Here is a 22349-nt window from a genome sequence, read left to right as displayed (position 1 = left end):
CTAGAGCTGCTCCGGCAGCCTTCCGCCACTGGGCTTGGAAGTGTGCTCAGAAATTCAAGTACATTTCGATATTTTCCCCAGCAAAACATAAGATCAATCTCTTACCAAAACAGTCATACACGTCAAAGCCAAATACTGGTGATGTGGAGACGGCCCAGACTTCAGCCCCCTTTGTGACTGCTAATAATCGAGGACTGACTGGGCGCACGAAATCAAGCCTCAGCCTTCTGTCCAAAGCCAGTAACAGCACCCGAGGGCCGACGTTAGGCACTGTTGACTCTATTATGCTTTCTGTTCACTGCAGAGACAGAGTTTACGTGAAATAAACTGGGCGAGTAGGGGAACTTTGAGGACTTCGTCCCCATAGCCATGCATGCACGATTCTTCTCACTTAGAGATGCAACTGTGCGTGTATTGTTTACTTCTCTTTTAAATGTTTGCTTATTTTTCTAGCGATAGAGCAGGAGTGTGAGTGGGGGAGGGGCAGAGAGAGAGGGAGAGAGAGAATCCCAAGCAGGCTCTGTGCTGTCAGCGTGGAGCCCGACGTGGGTCTCAAACTCAAGAACCGTGAGATCATGACCTGGGCTGAAATCAAGAGTCAGATGCGTACCCACTGAGCCACCCAGCTGCCCTTGTGTTTACTTCTCTTTTTTGAGAGTTAGACTTGGCCTGGTTGTAATGCTTGTGTCACGTGTCATCTGCCCCATTCTTCCCGGAGTGAATTTATCCTTAAGGCTTTCCTTCTTTTGTGTGTATTCCTAAGCACTGCTGAGGGTATTTAGAAGACTGGCATTTACACTATTGATGATTTGAATCAATCAGTCTGTACTGAATGGAATTTGATTGCAAATGTATCTGTTTCTGATACATGTCCCGTTCTGTTTTCAAAGGGCCCAGAAATGTTACGAGTTTCAGAGAGAGAATCTCTGTATCTAGTCAAAATCACGATGCTCTAGAATGTACTTAGACCAGTAGGAATCTGGATTCCTTCTTTCCTACCGTATCTGTGGACTGAGAAAGCTAAGCATGGAGACAACACTTTCCTGTCCTGGCGCAGGAATGTGAGGAGGTGAAGGGGCTCTAACCTTTAAATCTATGGCTTCTCAGCCACCGGAGCGCAGAAAATTCCAGAAAGCCCTTTTCAGTGAACTCTTCACTATATTAGAATCTCTTTTTTTCCTTTGCAGACCCTGCATGTGGCCTTTTTAAATATGTGTTTGAGACAGAGTGAATGTAGAAGCTCAAAATGCCTGGACGATTTCTGATTTCTGTCCCTCCTTTTCCTGCCCTTTGGCCCCACTGCCTGATTCGGATGATGTGATATTCAGAGGGACACCTTAATCGAAGTCATCCTTCAGAGAGACACTTCTGGCCAAAGACCGTGTCCACACCATTCAGGATGGCCAGTCAGCCGCCGGAAGATGGGGCAGACTCTCAGGTCTCCGACGAGCTCGAGTGTAAGATCTGTTACAATCGGTACAACCTGAAGCAGAGGAAACCCAAAGTGCTGGAGTGCTGTCACAGGGTCTGTGCCAAATGCCTCTACAAGATCATAGACTTCGGGGACTCCCCGCAAGGCGTCATCGTCTGCCCTTTCTGCAGGTTTGAGACCTGCCTGCCGGATGATGAAGTCAGCAGCCTGCCGGATGACAACAACATCCTGGTAAACTTGACTTGCGGAGGCAAAGGCAAGAAGTGCCTGCCGGAAAACCCTACCGAGCTGCTGCTGACCCCCAAGAGGCTGGCGTCTCTCGTCAGCCCTTCTCACGCTTCCTCCAACTGCCTGGTCATAACCATCATGGAGGTGCAGAGAGAGAGCTCCCCGTCTCTGAGCTCCACTCCTGTGGTCGAGTTCTACCGGCCTGCAAGTTTCGACTCTGTCACCACCGTGTCCCACAACTGGACCGTGTGGAACTGTACATCCCTGCTGTTTCAGACGTCCATCCGGGTGCTGGTTTGGCTGCTGGGTTTGCTGTATTTCAGCTCCTTACCCCTAGGGATCTACTTACTCGTGTCTAAGAAGGTCACCCTCGGGGTCGTCTTTGTCAGCCTCGTCCCTTCGAGCCTTGTCATCCTCATGGTGTACGGTTTCTGCCAGTGCGTTTGTCACGAGTTTCTAGACTGCGTGGCCCCTTCTTCTTAACCGATGCGCAAACTAGGAAATTTGACACCCGTTGCCACCTTTGAAGTTAGGTCACCCATCATTTACTTATTTTGTATTTCTCTGCGAGGAGCGTCCGTGACCTTAACGAAGCCGTTGGCCAAATGTTTATGCTCTCTTTTTCCACCGAAACCTGGACTCCGTCGGTTTTCCTGTGTGCTGGACATAAAGACGTTCATTTCTACTTAGGGGTGGGCAAAGACGCAGAAATGTAGGAGCTAAGCCTTCCTAGAGCTCTTCCGGGGAGTCTCCCCCCAGAAATGGCCAAGATCTCCCCCAGCCCTGCTAGACAGGCCCCAGGGGCGAGGGGTCAGGCTGTAGTAAGGTCTTTGCAGACGGCTAGGGATGAACGATTTCTCTTGTAATCCTCGAGAATCTGTGGTGGAGGGTAGACACGAGAGGAAAGCTGTTCTGAGACACGGCCGCTTAAAAAGTGTGACTCCCCCTGCGTTCCCTCCCCCCCCCCCCCCCCCCCCCGCCTCCCCTCCCACACCTGGTTGTTGACGTTCCCTGGAATCTTCAGGTGTTTTCTCTCGAAGTTGAGGCCACTGTCTGTGGTCTGCTGCCCCAGCGAGGGGCTTGTTCCCTGCACACAAGCCCCTTTGCCAAGAGCGAATCGGCCTCGTGCCCTTGTGCGGTTTCAATTAAATACCTGTTTTGCCACATCACTGAAGAGAAATTAAACCCACCGTGGACTTTGCATCACAGCGCCCTTCATGACAGAACATGGCCCCTTGTCTTTGAGATACACCCTTCCCTCCGTATTTATTTTCCTCTCGCCTCAGTCTTCTCTTAAATTCTCACAGCCCGGTTATTGTTCGTGGAAACCTTCCGTGGCGTCTCTCCCTAAAACGTTTTCGTTGAGTTTTGTCTTGTCAGCCACCTTGTTCAACGAGCCCCACCCCTTACCCAGAATGAGGTTCCCCTGGAATGAGTTGTTAGACACTCATGAGGCTTTTTTTCCCCCCCCACTGTATTTCAAATTCCACTGTGAACTTCTGGAACTTACTCCTATAACGGTTTGGGGTGAATGAATTGTGGCCGTGGAAGCCCAGAAACAATTGTGGAGATGTTCTAGCTCACGGTCTGAGGTGCCGCGGACCGACGTATTTTGCTGTGCTGTACTGAATTGTAACCCAAACACAGTGGTTTAGGCCTGTGTGCAAAACTGTGTTGCAGGAGGCCGGGCAAAGAGATGGGCCAGAAGCAGAGCCGGCGGGCTGCTCGAGAGGACCCTCCCAGGAAACACAAAGGAAATGGCAGAGAACAACTTGACATATCGCTGGTCCTGTTGGCAGTCCGTTTTAGAACGGGTTCAAGTTCTTACGTAATTGATTTCAAATAAAAGCGTAAGCCGTGTGACTCGTGTTAATGATTCTGTGACGGAGGGGTAGTCGAATATATATATTTATGAGAAGAAATTGTCTAGCAGGTTTTAGGTTTGAGGGAATAGAATGTCCACAGAAACTAGGCCAAAAAAAAAAAAAAAGCGGTTTTCAGTTCCTAAAACCTGTTACTGATGATTAACATTAAAATACTTATTTCTCTTAGAAAAGGGCGTTAACTAAGACTACTTGAACTTGTTGGCGATGAAACATTCGTTGCGTGGCACCGTTACAGTGGGTCAGTCCAATCTCTGAATTTTCGGGAAGAGTTATTTTTAGAATAGTCGTAGTTTGATTTTAATCGTATAACTATTGACTCTGAGAATATGTCCACCCAAGGGGAGTATGACGGGAAAGCATACGTGGGGTGTGGCCCAATGAATTGGAGCCCCAAGTTACAGCTCAATACATTTATAATTTCATAAAATCTAGTTTAGATAGCATTGTGAATGCAGTTTCCAAAAACCCATTTGTACTTAGAGTAAATCTAATGTTTAGGAGGTGTTTTGTGGTTCGGATTTATATATTTATAAGGTTTTTTTTTTTAATGTTCATTTTGTCTGAAATGTAACATCAAATTAAATTGGTGAGTAATATGAGATTTCTAGAAAGCTCTGGTTGTGGGTACTGTGCATTTTGCTTATTTGTGTAATATCTGCAGTGCTAAATTCGTGTTTCTTTGGATATTGTGATAGTCTCCTTTTTAAAAAGTTGCAGCTAACTTCATTTGGTTCTAAAGAGTTTTAAATGGAAGACAGCAAAAAACTCTTCATGCTGTTGAATGAAAACACGACAATGCTTCAATATTTTATCCACTGTGATAATATTTTGTTTGTCCATTAAATTGTTATTGTTTCCACACCAGAAGTGTGATTTCTTTGACTCATGGTTGAGATTCAGTTATTACTTTGGACTTCTGTTAACGTCAGATCATTGCAAACCTGAGTTTCGGTTTCGGAAACACGGACGAAGATGAAACGAAACCATTATCTTTACCTTGATAAATAACATTTTTGGTTTTAATTTGCTTGACTCATTTTCCGGAATGTACCTTGCCGCTCAGCAGAACAGTGTCCGTTTTAGTCGGGGAATCACTAGCCTTCTGTGATCTGGGCAAATTTTTTAAATTACCCGATCTTTAAATGTGACCGTTGTTAGGCAAAGTAGAAATCACTTGGGAATATGTCATGATTCCCTGTTTACGATAATTAGTGAGTTGGCACCACCTGTTCATCAAGAGTGACGGTTTCCTTCTGAAATTTTTGCACAGATGAGCAAGGAATCTGGTTAAGGAAGGGCATTGCCTGCGCTAGTCATGACTTAGATGAGTCATGCTTAACGCTGAGAGACCCGCAAGTGACGAGCGTTTGCCTGGTTTTGAACGGACACCTGACTTTGAAGAAGTGTTCTGATATGTCATCCAGGTAGATGCAGATGCCGAAGGAATCCTGTATTGATAGATAAACTGACACCGAAGCATCAATGCCATGTCTTTGAGTCCCGGAGCACAGAAGATGAGGGGAAAGAGTTAACTTGAGTGTAATGGGGGCAAACTATAATCCTCCCTGTTTCTGCATTTTTTTTTGAGGCTTGTTCTTTTTCCCCATTCTTTTTGGCAAAAAACAAAACAAAACAAAAAAAACCACTTGCGTTAATTCTTTTTTTTTTTTTTTAGCATTTGTTTACTTTTATTTTTATTTTTTTTAATATGAAATTTATTGTCAAATTGATTTCCATACAGCACCCAGTGCTCATCCCAACAGGTGCCCTCCTCAATGCCCATCACCCACCCACTCCTCCCTCCCACCCCCCATCAACCCTCATTTTATTTTCAGTTTTTATGAGTCTCTTATGGTTTGGCTCTCTCCCTCTCTAACCCCCTTTTTTTTTCTTCCCCTCCCCCATGGTCTTCTGTTAAGTTTCTCAGGATCCACATAAGGGTGGAAACATATGGTATCTTTCTCTGTATGACTTATTTCACTTAGCATAACACTCTCCAGTTCCATCCACGTTGCTACAAAAGGCCAGATTTCATTCTTTCTCATTGCCAAGTAGCATTAATTCTTTTTTATTAATTTTTATTTATTTATGAGAGAGAGAGAGGGTGTGACCAGGGGAGGAGCAGAGAGAGGGAGACACAGAATCCGAAGCAGGCTCAGGCTCTGAGCCGTCAGCACAGAGCCTGACGCGGGGCTCGAACTCCCAGACCGCGAGATCATGACCTGAGCCGAGGTCGGACGCTTAACTGACTGAGCCACCCAGGTGCCCCAAATACTTGCCTTAATTCTTTTGCAACACCCGCAGAAACACCACAGACTATTCCAGAGCTTTCCTCAAAACCAGTGGGAGGCGTGGTTACAGGTAAGATCTCTGAGAGATGTTCACCATTTGCTGGGGAAGCTTGAGTGCAGTGTATTTTCCCCATCTCTGCCCATCTGTTAGAGGTTACTTCTCATGGCCTCAGACACTTTATGAATTTTTGCTCTTCTGTGAGGACCTCGAGGCTTCATGTTGGGTCTTCCCTGACGGGTTTATTTTTGTGTAAAAGAGTTTTTTGGTTTTTTTTTTTTTTTTTAAAGAAGAATGTGCACGGCTGGATGTTGGAATCTGTGTAAATTCCAAGTGAGTCCTGGAGGCTATACAGATTCGACTCAGTTGCTTATATCATGTAAATTCGTGGTATAATTCAAATCTCAACTAAGTATACTCAGTATATAGATGTTTACGGTTTTTAGGGGCGCCTGGGTGGCTCTTCTGGTTAAGCGTTGGGCTTCGGCTCAGGTCGTGATCTCACAGTTTGTGGGTTTCAGCCCTGCATCAGGCTTCCAGCTAGCTGATAGCACAGAGCCCGCTTGGGATTCATTCATTCTCTCTCTCTCTCTCTTTCTCTCTCTCCTTCTCTCTCTCCCTGCCCCTCCTCCACTCACTCTCTCTCTCTCTCAAATTAAATAAACTTTACCCCCCCCCAAAAAAAACACGGATATTTATGGGTTTTGACATGAAGATGCTTTAAATTTAGGAATAAAAAAAAAATTATGCCCTGTGCATTGTGTATACTAACTAGGGATATGTGGTAATGTATTTTTAAAAGTGGCTGAAGCTTGATTTGATGAAAACATTCCATTACCTGGGACAATTACCCTACAACCATTTTTAATTAGCCAGGAGTTTATTAGATTTGCACCCTATTAACATTTTCCCTTTATGCTGAGATGGTGGGAATTTTATAAGGGAAAAGAACGTGCTCTGACTTAGTAGGTCAGTTTGGATCTTAGGTTTCCCATGAAGTTCAGTGCTTTAGTTAAGTTTTTTTCAGCAGTTCAGATCCATTTACCACAGATCAGCGGTCTGGCCCGAAGACACACATTTGAGAGTCTCTGGCATTTCGATGGCAACTGAAGCTAAGAAAGTAGAGACAAGGAGAGCGGGAGAGAGCAGAGGGTCAAGGTTGAGCTCTCTGAAGTTCTAACTGAATGATCAGTAGCAGAATTGCAAAGTGCACAGAAATTGCATTAGTGCAGCCAGAGCCTGAGGAAAGAGGTACAGACACTGGGGGATGTGCGGTCACAGGAGCCAAGAGAAAGGAGGTGGAATTAGGATGATTAGATGAATACACATGAAAGCAGATGAAGATGATTTATTTTGATTAAAATTTTTTTTTTAATGTTTGTTTATTTTTGAGAGAGAGAGAGAGCATGAAGGAGGGGCAAGGGGCAGAGAGCGAGGGAGACACAGAATCCGAAGCAGGCTCCAGGCTCCGAGCTGTCAGCACAGAGCCAGACGAGGGGCTTGAACTCACAAACTCTGAGATCATGACCTGAGCTGAAGTCAGATGCTTAACCGACTGAGCCACCCAGGTGCCCCAATGGAGATGACTTTATTAACAAAAGGCTTGTCAAGTTTTTCTCCTGATGAAAAAGTTCAGAGAATTGCCTAATTGTCGCTGGTACGCTTACCAGTTAGAGTCCACACTTGACCTTTTGCTGTATTTGTTTTTTCTCTCTCCCCTAAAAATAAGAGACTTCCTCTAATTTGACTAAAATATCATCATTCTGAGACAATTAAAAATACTTCTCTAATCATTTATGCAGTCTCATCAAATCTTTCTATTCCCAAAGTATCTTTTATAGCTCAAAGCACAAAACACAAGCCGGGAGCTAATCAAGATTCACGCATTGCATTTGGTTACTACGTATTTTATTCTCTTTTATGCCGGAACAGTCGACCCACTCTGTTTTCCCATGACGTTGACTGCTTGAAGAAAGAAGGCCTGTTATTTTGCACACTATCCCACCTTCGGGATGTCTGCTTCCTCGTGGTGGTGAGGAAATCGTCAGAAATCCTCCTGTCGCTTGTATTTCGGGTAAACTGAGAGTTAGGTATAGAATTTTGATTGCATTCACATTTGGCGCAAGAAGTCTTCTTAGGGGATGCGGTGTTCTTGTTATTGCATCACACTGGGAGGCGTGATTGCAAGTTGGCTCCCCCATTTGAAGTGCTGTCTGATCCCTCAGTTAAGGTGGTGACATCTAGGTCTTTCCATTTCCCCTGTGCAGTTAGCGGGTCGTCTGTCGGGGGATGCTCGGGCACCAGGAAATTTCATCTTCCTTGAGAACTTGTTCCAGATGATCTTAGTATCCAATGATGATCCTGGCTTGAATCGGTTATTTTATTTCCCCAAGATTTGGAATGTGTTATTCTCTGAGAACGGATTTCCCACGCCTCGTGCCTGTCTAAAGCTTCAGGGAATCTTGAGGTTGGAATGTATCATCGCAGTCGTGCAATTATTGAAGGAATAGACTGGAAAGGATAACACACGTTTGTCTCCTGATGTACCTTCTGTAATCTCAGAGAAGAAGGAAACTCAAATCTGTGAAGTAACATTTGTTCCAGCTTGTAAATAATGTGCCTGACTCGCCTCAAACCTTCAAAATACCACCTGGATATTTAACTACCCATCCGGAACACATTATTACTCTCTGGCTTAGCTTAACCAACTCCCTGGTTATCCTTCAACCGTGTTCGGGCTACTTGTCATTTCCCTTAAGACTGCACATTCCTTTGCCTCAGTCTTTGTCAGATCTGCTTGAACATTCCACTTCAGACAGCTCTATTTTCTTGTTTTCCTAGTAACTAGTGCGCTCCTCGGTTTATCTTCCGAACCTCTTGTTTATTGTCTGACCGTTTTCTCCCTTCTTTTGAGGAGAAATCTCTCATTTCATCATTTTGGCTGTTTTCTGTCTTTTACGTGTTTTAGTAGCTTGTTATGTGCCCTGCACCTGCGAGTACGGCTCTATGAAAAAGGGGTCAGACACCGTCCAGGGCCTGGCCCTTCAGGAAGCGTTTTTGAAGTGTGTTGAGTGCATTCTGTTGTTGCATCTCGGGTTGCTTTATCTCCCTACTCGTAGTGGTGGTTTGGACCTTCCAAAGGTGTGCTTTGATTTGTTCGTTGAAGCCACCCTGGAAAAAAATGGAAAAGGGGGGTGGCGTGGAAGACGCCTTATCCCGTACGAAGAGAGAAATGACAGGGGCGGGGAAAAAAAAAAAAGACCAGGCAGACAATCAAAGAAACTATAAGGCTTAACCCAGAGAGAGAGAGGGGAAAATAAAGAAGGAGATACAGAAGGGGTCTAAAAAGAATAAACATGCGTGATTCAACAGACAGCCAGAACGGAGAAGGAAGAAGAAAAAAAAAGACAAAAATCTATATATAATAAGAATTGACCAAAAATCACATCAGAAAATGCAAAACCCCTGGACAGTTCCCTGTTGGGGCCTGGGACCGGTGACGGTGCTGGTCTGGAGGAGGGGCCCTCTGGTTAAGATAAGTGTCAGTCTCGCTACCAGGCCCGGGGACTGGCTCCCCTTTCCCCAGGCACATGCATAGGCAGCGGCTCTGGTCTGGAGAAAGTTGTGCGACCCCGAAGACTCCAATCTTCGCTCCTAAGGATGTCAGCAAGGTAGAAACGGACTCTCTCCGTATTGTTCCTTCCCCAGTCCGTGGCCCGGAGAGGTTTCTCTCCTGTCCAAATACAATCCCACACTTGCACAGCCTCTCTTTCCCTTCCCTTTGTGTCTCCACAGAAGGGGATCCCTCCCCTCCTTGCCTACCCTGCCCGTTTTCTCTCCCCCAGTTGGAAAACGCTCACCTCTGTCCTGCCAAGCTGTCCCTGTACACCCGTGGAGATGTTTCTGTCACCCTGTTGCCTGGATTCCCAGAATTCCAAGCGTTTGAGGGATCAGGGAATTTCCGGTTCCCCGACTTCTCCTCCATCTTGACTCCCTCCCCCATTTTTCCCTTTCTTAAAGTCCTTTCCAAGCAGTGGATTCTTCAGGAAGGTTCACTGTTTCCAGTCTGGATGTAATTCTGGAACTTTTCTATATGTGCCCTCCCGTTTTTGGATTTTTCAGCCCCTTGAATGGCAAATGGAATTCAGGCAGAGCTCCTGTCAGCTCACATAATAAATTCTATAGTCTTTAGATACAGTTTTAAGGTTTTTTAAATTTTATTTTATTTTTATTTGTTTTTTGATTTGAGAGAGAGAGGGAGAATTTCAAGCTGGCTCCACACTCAGCATGTATGCCAATGCGGGGCTCGATCCCATGACCCTGAGATCATGACCCGAACCAAAATCAAGGGTTGGACGCCCAACCTACGGAATCACCCAGGCGCCCTATTTTTAAAGTTAAAAAAAAATTTTTTTTAATATTTATTTATTTTTGAGACAGACAGAGTATGAGCAGGGGAGGGGCAGAGAGAGAGGGAGACACAGAATCCGAAGCAGGTTCCAGGCTCTGAGCTGTCAGCACAGAGCCCGACGCGGGGCTCGATCTCACGGACTGCGAGATCATGACCTGAACTGAAGTCGGCCTCCCAACGAACTGAGCCACCTGGGCACCCCATAAAGATTTTTTTTTTTTTGACAGACAATATAAAGTTTTTAATAAACATTATTCTTAAGCAAAATGTATGCTATGTAATTCCAAACTTAACATCTCCCCTTCATTCTTGCCGATACAACTCCGATCTGGTTGAATGAGTCATGAATTACCCTGGCTAATAAATGTGTACCGAACTGCAGCGAGGTAGTTTTGAAAGTTGGCTTCATCTCCAATCCTTCCCCGATAGTTTAGAATACATGAAGTTTCCGATGGTTCCATAGCTATAGGTAAGAAAACTTACCTCCTAACATGGAGTTTTAATTGGATTAAAATTACACTTTAGGAGGTGCCTGGGTGGCTCAGTCGGTTAAGCCTCCGACTTCGGCTCAGGTCACAATCTCGTGGTTTGTGAGTTCGAGCCCCGCGTCAGGCTCTGTGCTGACAGCTCAGAGCCCGGAGCCTGCCTCGGATTCTGCGTCTCCCTCTCTCTCTGTTGCCTACTTTCTTTGATTTCTTTAATGTCATTCGTGGAACAACCTACTTCTCCTCACTGTCCTCCTCCTTCACACATCCTGCACGTGCCTCCTACGCACACACACGCGTGCACACACACTCCACATCTTCACATTGTATGAAACAGATTTGTAAAGGAGAACCACACTAGTCTTTTGCCAGTTGGTAAATTATCCACTTAAGATCTATTTCGGAATAGTTTTGTGACCTCTAACAACTACATCTCTGACTGCTCATAGAATAATGGATTCCAGCTCCTAGTTTCAGAGGTCATCATTTACTCTTTTACAGTATTCACCATTACTAAGCAACAGAGATTATCCCAAGCTATGTGATGGGCTGGTTGTGACCTTGCTTCCTTTGGATGTAATTTTTTTTCACGATATTCCAGCTGGAGCTATGTATTTATATGGCTAAGTTTGTTGTCATTACAGGTTTTATCTTTGGTTAGAGTTTTTAAAGTTATAGAGCTATTTCCAGCATATCATTTGACCAACTCCAACCCCCAGTCGAAAGAGAGCAAGACGTACTGTAATTTTGTGGCATTTTTCTGCTGTTGGAGTGGAGGGCAGAGTGGAGTGGTACCAGAAGGCCAAGAACACGAACTTTTGTTCTTGGAGCCAAGGAGGAAGACCACACTGTAGATTACGTAGTCTTCTTCCTTACCTATAGCTTTATATCCCAAGTGGAAACCTTGTCCGGTTGTGGATCAGACATTTAGATTAATTATTTCGGCCATATCATTGGCCGTGTATTAGGCAAATATTCCTTGACTCTTTGACATGATATCCACGCATGTCCTGCTGCGGTGAAAGAATTGAAAGACAATCACAGTGTTTGAAAAGGGCCTCACGTTAAAGCAGTTGTTCCAAACCACGTGACGTGGAATGTGTCCAAAGAGATGGCTCAAGAAGAGAGGGCTTCGTGGCCGTGTGGTCAAGTAGCTATGCAGGCTGTATCTTCCCCTTAAAGATCCTCACTGAGTGTCCACACGGTAAAGTGCCTGGGAAGACAGTCCGTTAAACCCGTTTCGTGGTTTAATCCAGTGTTTTCTCAAACTTAAGAAGCCACGAAAGTTTTTCTCAAAACATCTATGAATATTTAGTGGAATTAGTGTTCTGTGGGGGCACATTTGATGACATTTTCGCTACCGAATTGATAAAACAGTCGTGTGGAATCTGACGGCAGATGTAAATCACGGAACCAGGGTGTGAATTAAAAAGACAGTCGAGAAGAAAGTCATAATTTGGCAGTAGGTGCAAGCAGAGTGCCAAAACGCACAGGAGGAAGGGAACAGCTTTCCAGCAGCAGGGGTAGTAAAATGTTGATAATACCACTTGTTTCCAAGTTAAGCGATTTCTATTCTGATCAGAGGTTTTCATTGGAATGAGACACAGGAACTATGGCTCTAAGCCCTCTGTCGGCATCAGTCATTATGTTACGCGTGGGGAAATATCTAAATATAGGCAGAAGGAGGTCCCCGGCAGGATAACGAACTGGTGGCTATTTTTTTTTTTTTGAGCCTACAAAACTTGCAGAGTTAACTCGCAAAGGACGGAACCCAGTGTTCCAAATTTTGAAAAACAGGTACCAGATTTAAATGTTTGATCCTCGAATGTTGGGGCTGGAAAGGTTTTAGAGAGCACGGTCCCACGGCCTCATTGTACAGAAAGTAAAACCTGTGCTCTGAGAAGTGATCAAAGGAGTCAACATGACAAGTGCCAGAGCCGAGTTCCGACCAAGGTGTTTGAGGTCCAGGTTTGCTTTTTACCCCACGCTTCCCTGCTGCTTAGTCATAGCGGTCAACTTATTTTTTCCCACACAGATTATCAAATTGTGGACCATGAAATATGCAGCTGGATGAGATTGTTTTATTCATCGAGGTTGTGTCTAGCTGCAAAAATGTGTAACGAAGACACGAGATGGTCATCGGAATTATTTAACATCCTTCTTGGTTCTGGAGAAATAAGATTAAACATTTGAGTGAGTACTACCAACTCATCCAGAAAACAAACACTAAGAGCTTTAGCACACACAAGCAGACAGCTGTAGTCATTAGGCAAAGGAAGAGGGTATTGTGGTAAGAGGTCAGGAAATGCATGACAAATCATCAGGATCGGTAGGCTCTCATGGGGTCTTACAGTTGGAGACAGACACTGGATTCAACTCTGGTTCCAGCAAGGACAATGGGGATTTATATCCATAGCGCAGGATGGGGAGTCAGCAGACAGAAAATTAGTAAGAGGAGGCCAGAGTGAGAAGATACGAAGGCTGGTCAGACACCAAGGGTAGGTGAATTTTCTTGTTCAAAATGGATTCTGCAAAGACAGAGAGGAAAGCCCAAGTGGGGCAGATTTGAGCAGAGGGCTCAGAGGTTAAAGATGGGCCGTGGAGAGGCAGTCTTTGTGAATATGCATCATCCTCATTTACACCCTTACCTGCATAGTTGCAATAGTCTTTGAGGCAAGTTTCCTGCAGGGCGTATGGGGATACCCTGTGCTCTGACGTCCTCGGCAGCTGGAATCATCCTCACATCCAGGGAGGTGCTCCTCTAATGCCCTGGTCCTGCAGTGCCTGGATCTCAACTCCCATGTTCTGTTCCCCCTCCCCACCCCCCACATCCTCTTGCTCACGTTGAATTACGCAGGTTTGGCTTCTACCACGACAACTGTAATGAGACTCTTTTCTCAAAAGGACTGGTAACTTAAAAAAAAAGTAAATTCTATTTTTATCACAGTTAAACATGTTCATGGTGTCAAAAGCTGAATGTATGAATGCTAAATGTATAAGGTCATGTAATAAAACACAGGTGCCCTGACCTATTCTTTCTGGTCCCCGAAGGGCAAACACCTTCTACGCTAAAATCCTTTTAACTCTTTACTTCCATATTTCTGAAAACTGTGCTTAAAGAATTCCTTATTTTTTTCCCCAATTTTAGTCATTATTTATTTTCTGTTGTGGAACGTGAGGATTTAGTGTCTTGCCGTCTGCCTTCCAACACACACACACACACACACACACACACACACACACACACACACTTCCACTCTTTACAGCTCAATGTAGTTCCAGCGCAAGTTAGAGATTGCGTGCTTAGACTGTTAATGACTATAGAGTGTTGTTCGTAGCTGCGGTCATAGTGTATTGTGAGTACATTTTCTTCTTTTAACAGCTTTTCTTGAAGCATAACTGATCTACAAAAAAATTGGACCTACTTAATGTATGCAATTTGATGAGTTTGGCGATGTGTGTATACCTGTGAAACCATCCCCGTGCTCCAGGTAATAAACGTATCTGTCACCTCCATACTTAATGTGAGATCTACTCATAATAATACCGAACTGTTAGCTATGGGCCCTATATTGTACAGCGGGTCTCCAGTGCTAATTCGTCCTGCATAACGGGAACTTCGTGCTGATACCAACTCCCTATTTCCCTCCCCCCTCAGCCCCGGCCAACCACCCCCATTTTCTTTCTTATACAGTGTTCATTTTCCCTAGAATTAATTACCTCATCTAAGAACTTACTTTGATTTCTCTGTACTTACAACTGAATCATCCCGAGAGTCTCTGACTCAGGAAAAAACCTTTCCTTTACATCAAACATGATAGATAATCTGCCAGTTTGCCCTCCTGGAGCCCTTCATTGCCTTGATGAGATGTGTATGCGTTGTTTTCTGCCCAGCTGTCCTATAGGGACTTCCTTTCTTCCTGGGAATCCTCTCTTTCTGAATTGCATGCCATCTTTTTCTTGGTTTATTTATTTATTTATTTATTTTGTGGAGCACATTCTCCAGCAGCTTGCAGGAGGAATAAAAAAAAAGAGGCATAAGAAGTAAAAATCTTCAGACCTTGTGTGTTTGAAAACATCTTACTTCTAGCCTTAGCCTTGATTCCCAACTGGTTTAGAGATCATTCTTTCTCGTTGCCTCTTTGGCTTGCAACCCTCAGCTTGCTGTGGAGAAGTTCTATAGCATTCTGATCTTCGAGTCTTTGCCTGTGATCTTTATTTTTTCCATTGTGTAAACTGTTAGGGTCTTTTTTGCCCATTTTGTTCTGAAATTTCACAGTGAAAAACTGTTATGCGGTTTCTTTCCATTTATTGTGCTAGGTGTTCAGTAGGCCATTTCAGTGTGGAAATTCATTCCTCTGGTTCTAGAGATGCTCCTGAATTATTTTTTAATGTCTGTTTATTTTTGGGAGAGAGAGAGAGAGAGCGGAGAGAAGGGGCAGAGAGAGAGGGAGACACAGAATCCAAAGCAGGCTCCAGGCTCTGAGCCATCAGCACAGAGCCCGACGCGGGGCTCGAACTCACAAACCGTGAGATCATGACCTGAGCCGCAGTCGGACGCTTAACTGACTGAGCCACCAGGTGCCCCAATTTTTAATGAAATATCTTCCCCTTCATTTGTTTCTCTTCTGGTTTCTGAAACTCCAGTTGAACCTTCTTGGTTGATCTTCCGATTTTCTTATTCTTTCCCTCCTATTTCTCATCTCTTTCATTTTTGATCTAATTCCCCAGAATTGTCCTCAATCTTCTCTGTCAACCTTTCTCTTTAATGTTATGGTGTCTGCCATCATTTTTAATTTCTTAGAGTGCTTCCTTGTTCTCTGAATGTGTTTTGTTTTTAGTTTTTCGAATGATATTCTCTTCTCCCTTCATGAGCACAGGATCTTCTCTTAGTGAGAATCTTCATTCTAGAGCTTCTGTGTATTCCTTTGCTCCCTGCATTGTCTGTTTCCTTCAAGTTAATTTGGTCGGTTTTTTCTGGCCTCTGTCTTTCATGGAGAACCACCCCTCAACTATGTGATCCCCATCTGCCTTTTTGGTTTAGTGAGGAGCTTGACAGGCCAGTTGGAAATTGTACGCGTGGCTGGGGCTTGTCACCTGGCCCGGGGGAAGGTCCTCCTGCTTTACTGGCCAATGTTCACTTCTTACTCTCTGTGGGTCTTTTATGTTAATGAGTCCCTTCCCAGAGGACGATCGTGGCTGCCCGTGATTTGGAAGCTGAACGATGGGGAGAGGATGTCAGACTCCCTTTCCAATATAGAACCTGTCATTTAATACCTCTGTTTCTGGTAGGTGCCCTAGCTCTGCCCTCACATCCTCTGGTTGTCTCTGGGGACAGGCCCTCTCTGGTGGACGTAACCCCTCTAGAAAGTAAGCCTCTGGCCCTCGGTGGGCCGGGGGGAGAGACAAGAGAATCCCGAGACTAATCCCCTCTGCGCCAACTCTCCACCACTCTGTACCCCCATCTCCAGAAACAGCTGGTACTTCCAATTCTCGAGCTTTCCCAAGCTTCTGTTAAATGAATCAACTTGCTTCTCTTTGCCATTCCTTCTCCTTGCCACTTTTGCCACTTGGTCCTGCTGCAGGCTTAAGGGCATCTTTCGGTAAGTGTATGCTCGCTCTATCTATTAGCTGAGGTGATTCCAGATGAGTTTCATGGGTTCTAGAAATTTTAGAACTTTCTCCTATAGTGCGGTTGAAGTGTATATGCAACACAGTGAGGGTTAAACAATTTCAAAAACACACGCAGTGCCCTGTGCCGATTCCACCCCCCCCCCCACCCACGAAGCATGGGTGGGCTCCTATGGGATTCAGAATGGCAAGAGACACACATGATCACCAGCCATCTCTCAAAGAGAAAGATTCTTTATCAGTGGGTGTTACTATCTCTGTGTTAGAATGTGGTAAATGAGCAGGATGACCTGGCTGTTTGTTTTAATTTCTTTTTAATGTTTATTTACTTTTGAGAGAGAGAGAGAGGGAGGGAGAGAGAGAGAGAGAGGGAGAGAGAGAGAATCTGAAACAGGCTCCAGGCTCTGAGCTGTTAACGCAGAGCCCCATGCGGGGCTCGAACTCATGAACCGTGAGATCGTGACCTGAGTTGAAATCTGACACTTTAAGCAACTGAGCCTCCCAGGTGCCCCCCCTTTTTTTTTTAAAGCCTACTCTTTCCTATGTTTTTTTTTTTTAATTTTTTTAAATCTTTATTTATTTTTGAGAGAGAGACAGAGTGTGAGCAGGGGAGGGGCAGAGAGAGAGGGAGACACAGAATCTGAAGCAGGCTCCAGGCCCCGAGCTGTCAGCACCGGCTCTGAGCCCACGGAGGGCTCGAACTCACAAACCGTGACATCATGACCTGAGCCGAAGTCGGACGCTCAACTGACTGAGCCACCCAATTTCCTATGTTTAATGGAGAGAAGGAAAAATGATTCCTGGTTTAGAAATTGTTTTTAATAAAATCTGAATAGCTATGAACAGAAATCATTTTCTTTTTTAACTTCAGCCTAATAAACATACTACGGCCCTAAGGGGCCTAGTAAAACAACCCTAGCAGAAATGAGACCTAACACTTGCAGTGATGAACGACCTCATAATCTGAGAATCTCAGATCATCAAAGCCAGCATTTTTCTTTTAAAAGGTTCACCGTGGCCAAGTTATTCGTCAAGATCTATTTTGCGTGACGCTGACATCGTCCTAACAGAAAATTCAGAAATAATTAAGCATTTGTCAGGCATCATTTGCTTTTCAAGTATGCAGGTAAATGTGAGACTGGAGTCTGTTGCCTGTGAAAGTATCTGACATTGACACTGACATCAGCCAGTCATTGCCTCACATCGGGCTGGAGGCGGATAGCATGCTATACATTACGCAGCTCTTAAAGTGCAGAGATGTGCTCTGTCCAGCAATAAAGTTGTTTCCTGCGCTTTTTCAGCTACCTCGTGCTTATGAATTGAGGCCCCTGTGGAATCTGAGGCCCTGTTCCCTCCTCCTGTAGGATACATTTCTGGAAGCCCTGTAATGATCCCGTGTGGGATTTACTGAGCGCTTACTACTTGCCACAGTCTGGGCGAATGGCCTTAAGCGCGTTCTTTCGGCCAGCTGTCACAGCAACCCTGTTATCCTCATCTGGCGGGTAACTGCGGCAGCTACTATGTGAAAAACAAACGTTTTCTTTTCCCAAACTCAGCTCTACTCTCTATAAGTATTCACTTTTAACTATGAAAACAAATTTGGGGGGGGGGGGGCGGCACCTGGGTGGCTCATTCGGTTAAGCGTCCGACTGTGGCTGATGTCATGATCTCGGGGTTTGTGGGTTCGAGCCCCGTGTCAGGCTCTGTGCTGACAGCTCGGAGCCGGGAGCCTGCTTCGGAGTCTGTGTCTTCCTCTCTCTCTGCCCCTCCCTGACTTGTGCTCTGTCTCTGCCTTCTTTCAGAGTAATAAATAACCATTAAAAAAAAAAAAAAAACAAACAATTTTTTTTTAAGTATCACCCTTACATGGTACTTGATTCCCTTCTCTGAGAGGGGAAGTATTTAACTCACACTCCCTTTCACCGAATCTCTCTCCAGTAGAGAGAATTCCCATATACCCTATGCTCAGTTTCCCCTCTTAGTATCTAATATTAATATGGTAGACTTGTTACAATTAACGAGCCAATATAAATATATTATTATTAACTAAAGTCCATGCTTTGTTCAGATTTTTTCACTTTTGCCCCAGTGTCATTTTCCTCTTCTGGGATCCCATCCAAGTTAGCACATTCAGTTGTCATGTTTCTGTGGGTGCCTGTTGGCCATGGCAGCCTCTCAGAATTTCTTTGTTTTTGATGACCTTGGCAATTTGAAGGAGATTGACAAGTGTAGTTGACCCTTAAACAAATAAGTCATTCAGGTTTGAACTGTGCAGATCCACTTATCTATGGATTTTATTTTTTAGAGAAATATGGGACTGTCCTCTACATGTATTTTCTCTTCCTTATGGTTTTCTTTTCTTTCTTCCTCCCTCCCTTCTCCTCTCTTTCTCTCTTTCTCTTTTTTCTTTCTCTCTTTTCTTTCTTTCTTTCTTTCTTTCTTTCTTTCTTTCTTTCTTTCTTTCTTTCTTTCTTTCTCTCTCTCTCTCTCTCTCTCTCTCTGTCTCCCTCCCTCCCTCCCTTCTTTCCTCCTTTTTTTTTTTAAAGTAAGCTCCAAGACCAACATGGGGCTTGAACTCATGACCCCAAGATCAAGAGTCTCATGCTCTCCCGCCTGTTCCAGCCAGGTGCCCCTCTTCCTTATGGTTTTCTTAATAGCATTTTCTTTTCTCCAGGTTATTTTATTGTAAGAATATAGCATGTAGTACATATAGCATACAAAATATGTGTAGTTAATTGTTTATATTATTGGTAGGGCTTCTGGTCGACAGTGGGCTATTAGTAGTTAAGCCTTTGTGGGAGTCAAAGCTATAAAGCTATATGCAGATTTTTGTTGGTGCAGGGGATTGATATTCCTAACCCCCCGCTTTGTTCAAGGGTCAATGGTAGTGTTAAGGAGACCTTGACCGTTTTAAGAGTTTTAGCTATTTTGTACAATGTCCCTCAACTGGGATTTGTCTGACATTTTCCTCATGATTAGACTTGGGGTTATGGGCATTTAGATGGAAGAGATAAGTGCCATTTTCATGATGTCAACATGGCTTATCATGGATGATATTGACATTGATTCCATGCCTGAGATTTCTGTGTCAGATTTCTCAGCTGTGAAGTCACTCTTTTTCCTTTTTTCCATATTATCCTGTTTGGAAGGAGGTTACTCTGGGTAGCCCATACTTAAGGAGCAGGAATTATGCTCTATCACCTTGAGGGTGGAGTGTCTAACATCAATGGAGATTTTTCTTGATGGGAGATTTGTCTCTTCTCCTTCATTTATTTATTTAATCACTTATTTATTTTAGTGTATTTTAAATTTTAAAATTTATGTATTTTATAATTTGGGTTATAATCGAGTGCTACTTTATTTAGTTTTTCTAAATGCCCCATTTTGGGCCATTGGGCATTCTCTCAGTTGGCTCCTTTCCCTTTGACCTGGCCCCTTCATGTTGATTTTTGGTTGGCTAGTTTGACTTTTGAGCACTTCCTTACTTCCTGGCACTACAGGATGTTCTGGGCTCATCTTGTATATTTCCTGTCCCAGTTCTAAAATCAGCCATTCTCCAGAGAACCCTGGTTCTTTTTACTGGAGACTAATACTAGCAACCAAGCTACAGGCACTAACTATGCTATTGTGACTGGGGTGTCATTAGTTTCTAGGCCCCCTCAGCTGACACAGCAAGGACATATATGTGAGTATACTAACCTTTGTACATACACAAATCTGTAAATATTCTATGTGTAACCATGTGTAAATTAAGTTAAAAATTCATACTACTTTCTCCAATGCCAACCCATTACTGTATGGGTCATTCTAACCTTCTCCCTTTGCTTAACTGTAAAATCCCACCCCAAAGGTTAGAAATCTGGCCGCCATCACCCACTGTCATTGTTCATCATTGTACATCATTGTTCAGTTCCAGTATTCGTGTGTTTCAGTATCAGAATTGTTAGCCATACCCCCATGGGGTACAACTTTATCAGTTTACCATGTACTATGAGTTTGCACAGTTCCTTTTACTTTATTCTTACTGACTCTGTTTCCGAAGTGACTTATGCCACCACCTTTCCCGCCACTTTCTTCAGGGAGGCTGTTTCAGATATTTATAATACAATAATATCACAGTTGACCCTTGAACAACATAGATTTGAGCTGCACAGGCTTGAACTGCCTTGCATATTTTTGACACATGCCTTTTATCAGATCTGTGTTTTGCAAATATTTTCTTCCAGATTGTGGCTTGTCTCTTTACTGCCTTGACAATGTCTTTTCCAGAGCAGAAGTTTTTCATTTTAATAAAGTTAAAATTTATCAATGGTTTCTTCCATGGATTGTGGTTTTGGTGTTGGATCTAAAAATTTACCACCCAATCCAAGACCACCTAGATTTTCTTCTTTGTTTTCTTCAAGAAATGTTATTTTATTTATTTTTTATTAAAACTTTTAAAATATTTATTTTTGAGAAAAAGACAGAGCATGAGTGGGAGAGGGGCAGAGAGAGAGGGAGACAGAATCTGAAGCAGGCTCTGATGTGGGGCTCAAACTCACGAACAATGAGATCATGACCTGAGCCGAAGTCAGATGCTTAACTGACTGAGCCACCCAGGTGCCCCATCTTCAAGAAATTTTATAGTTTTTGTGGTTTACATTGAGGCCTATGATCCATTTTTAAGTTAATTTTTGTGAAAGATTTAAGGTCTCTAGGTAGGTTTGTTTGTTTTTGTTTTTGTTTTTGAGGTGGACATTTAATTACTCCAGAGCCACTTATTGAAGACGTTCTCCACTGAAATGCCTTTGCTCCTTTGTCAAAGATGGGATGACTATATTTGTGGTTCTTCATCTCTGGGAGAAGGTATTCTGTCTTTCAACATTAGATATGCTACTGCTATCTAGGGTTTTGTAGATGCTCTCCTTGAACTTGAGGTAATTTTCCTCTATCCTTACTTTGCTGAGTTTTCATCATGAATGAGTGTTGGATTTTGTCAAATGCATTTTCAGAATCAATTGATATGATCGTACGTTTTTTCTTTTAGTTCATTGTCATGGTGGATTACATTGATTGGTTTTTCAAATGTTGAACCAACCTTGCATGCTTAAAATAAATCCCATTTACTTGTGGTATATAATTTTTATACATCATTGGATTTGATTTACTAATATTTTCTTGAGCGTTTTTGCATCTATGCCATGAGAGATATTGGTGTGTAGTTTTTCTTTTTTGTCATATCTTTTATCTGTTTTTTTTTTTAATTTTTTTTTTTAACATTTATTTATTTTTTTTGAGACAGAGAGAGACAGAGCATGAACGGGGGAGGGGCAGAGTGAGAAGGAGACACAGAATCGGAAGCAGGCTCCAGGCTCCGAGCCATCAGCCCAGAGCCTGACGCGGGGCTCGAACTCACGGACCGCGAGATCGTGACCTGGGCCGAAGTCGGACGCTTAACCGACTGAGCCACCCAGGCGCCCCTATCTGGTTTTAATATTAGACCAATCCTGGCCTCATAGAATGAGTGAAGAAGTATGCTTTCTGCTTCTGTTTTCTGGAAGGGACTGTGGAAATTTGGTATAATTTCTTTTTTGACTATTTATTTATTTATTTATTTTTGGGTGGGGAGAGAGCATGAGTTGGGGGAAGGGCAGAGAGGAAGAGAGAGAGAGGGAATCCCAAGCAGACTCCACACTGCCAGCAGAGAGCCCAACGTGAGGCTCAGTCTCACGAACTGTGAGATCATGACCTGAGCTGAAATCAAGAGTCGGACACTTAAACTGACTGAGCCATCCAGGCGCCCCACTATAATTTCTTTTTAAAATGTTTGGTAGAATAACCAGAAAACCCTATGAGCCTGGTGCTTGCTTTTTTTGGAAGGTTATTCATTATTGATTAGATTTCTTTAATATATATAGAGTCATTCAAATATCTATTTCTCTGCATGTAACTTTTGGCAGTTTTGTTGAAAGCTGGACATTTTGTATTGTGTACTAGGAGCTGAAGGA

At 43.7% G+C, this 22349-nt stretch overlaps 1 protein-coding gene across 1 annotated transcript; it reads left to right on the top strand.

Annotated features, from left to right (window-relative positions):
* Positions 1 to 1232: 1232 nt before the first annotated feature.
* On the top strand, positions 1233 to 2591 carry RNF182 (ring finger protein 182). The gene has a single exon (XM_007089754.3). It carries the CDS (start codon positions 1400 to 1402, stop codon positions 2141 to 2143), a length of 744 nt encoding a protein of 247 aa, XP_007089816.1. The 5' UTR covers positions 1233 to 1399; the 3' UTR covers positions 2144 to 2591.
* The last annotated feature ends 19758 nt before the right edge of the window (positions 2592 to 22349 follow it).

Source organism: Panthera tigris, chromosome B2 (genome assembly GCF_018350195.1).
Source record: "Panthera tigris isolate Pti1 chromosome B2, P.tigris_Pti1_mat1.1, whole genome shotgun sequence".
NCBI classification, from domain to species: Eukaryota; Metazoa; Chordata; class Mammalia; order Carnivora; family Felidae; genus Panthera; species Panthera tigris.
Note: the sequence above shows the minus strand (reverse complement) of the source record. Positions and strands in the feature narration are given on the sequence as shown.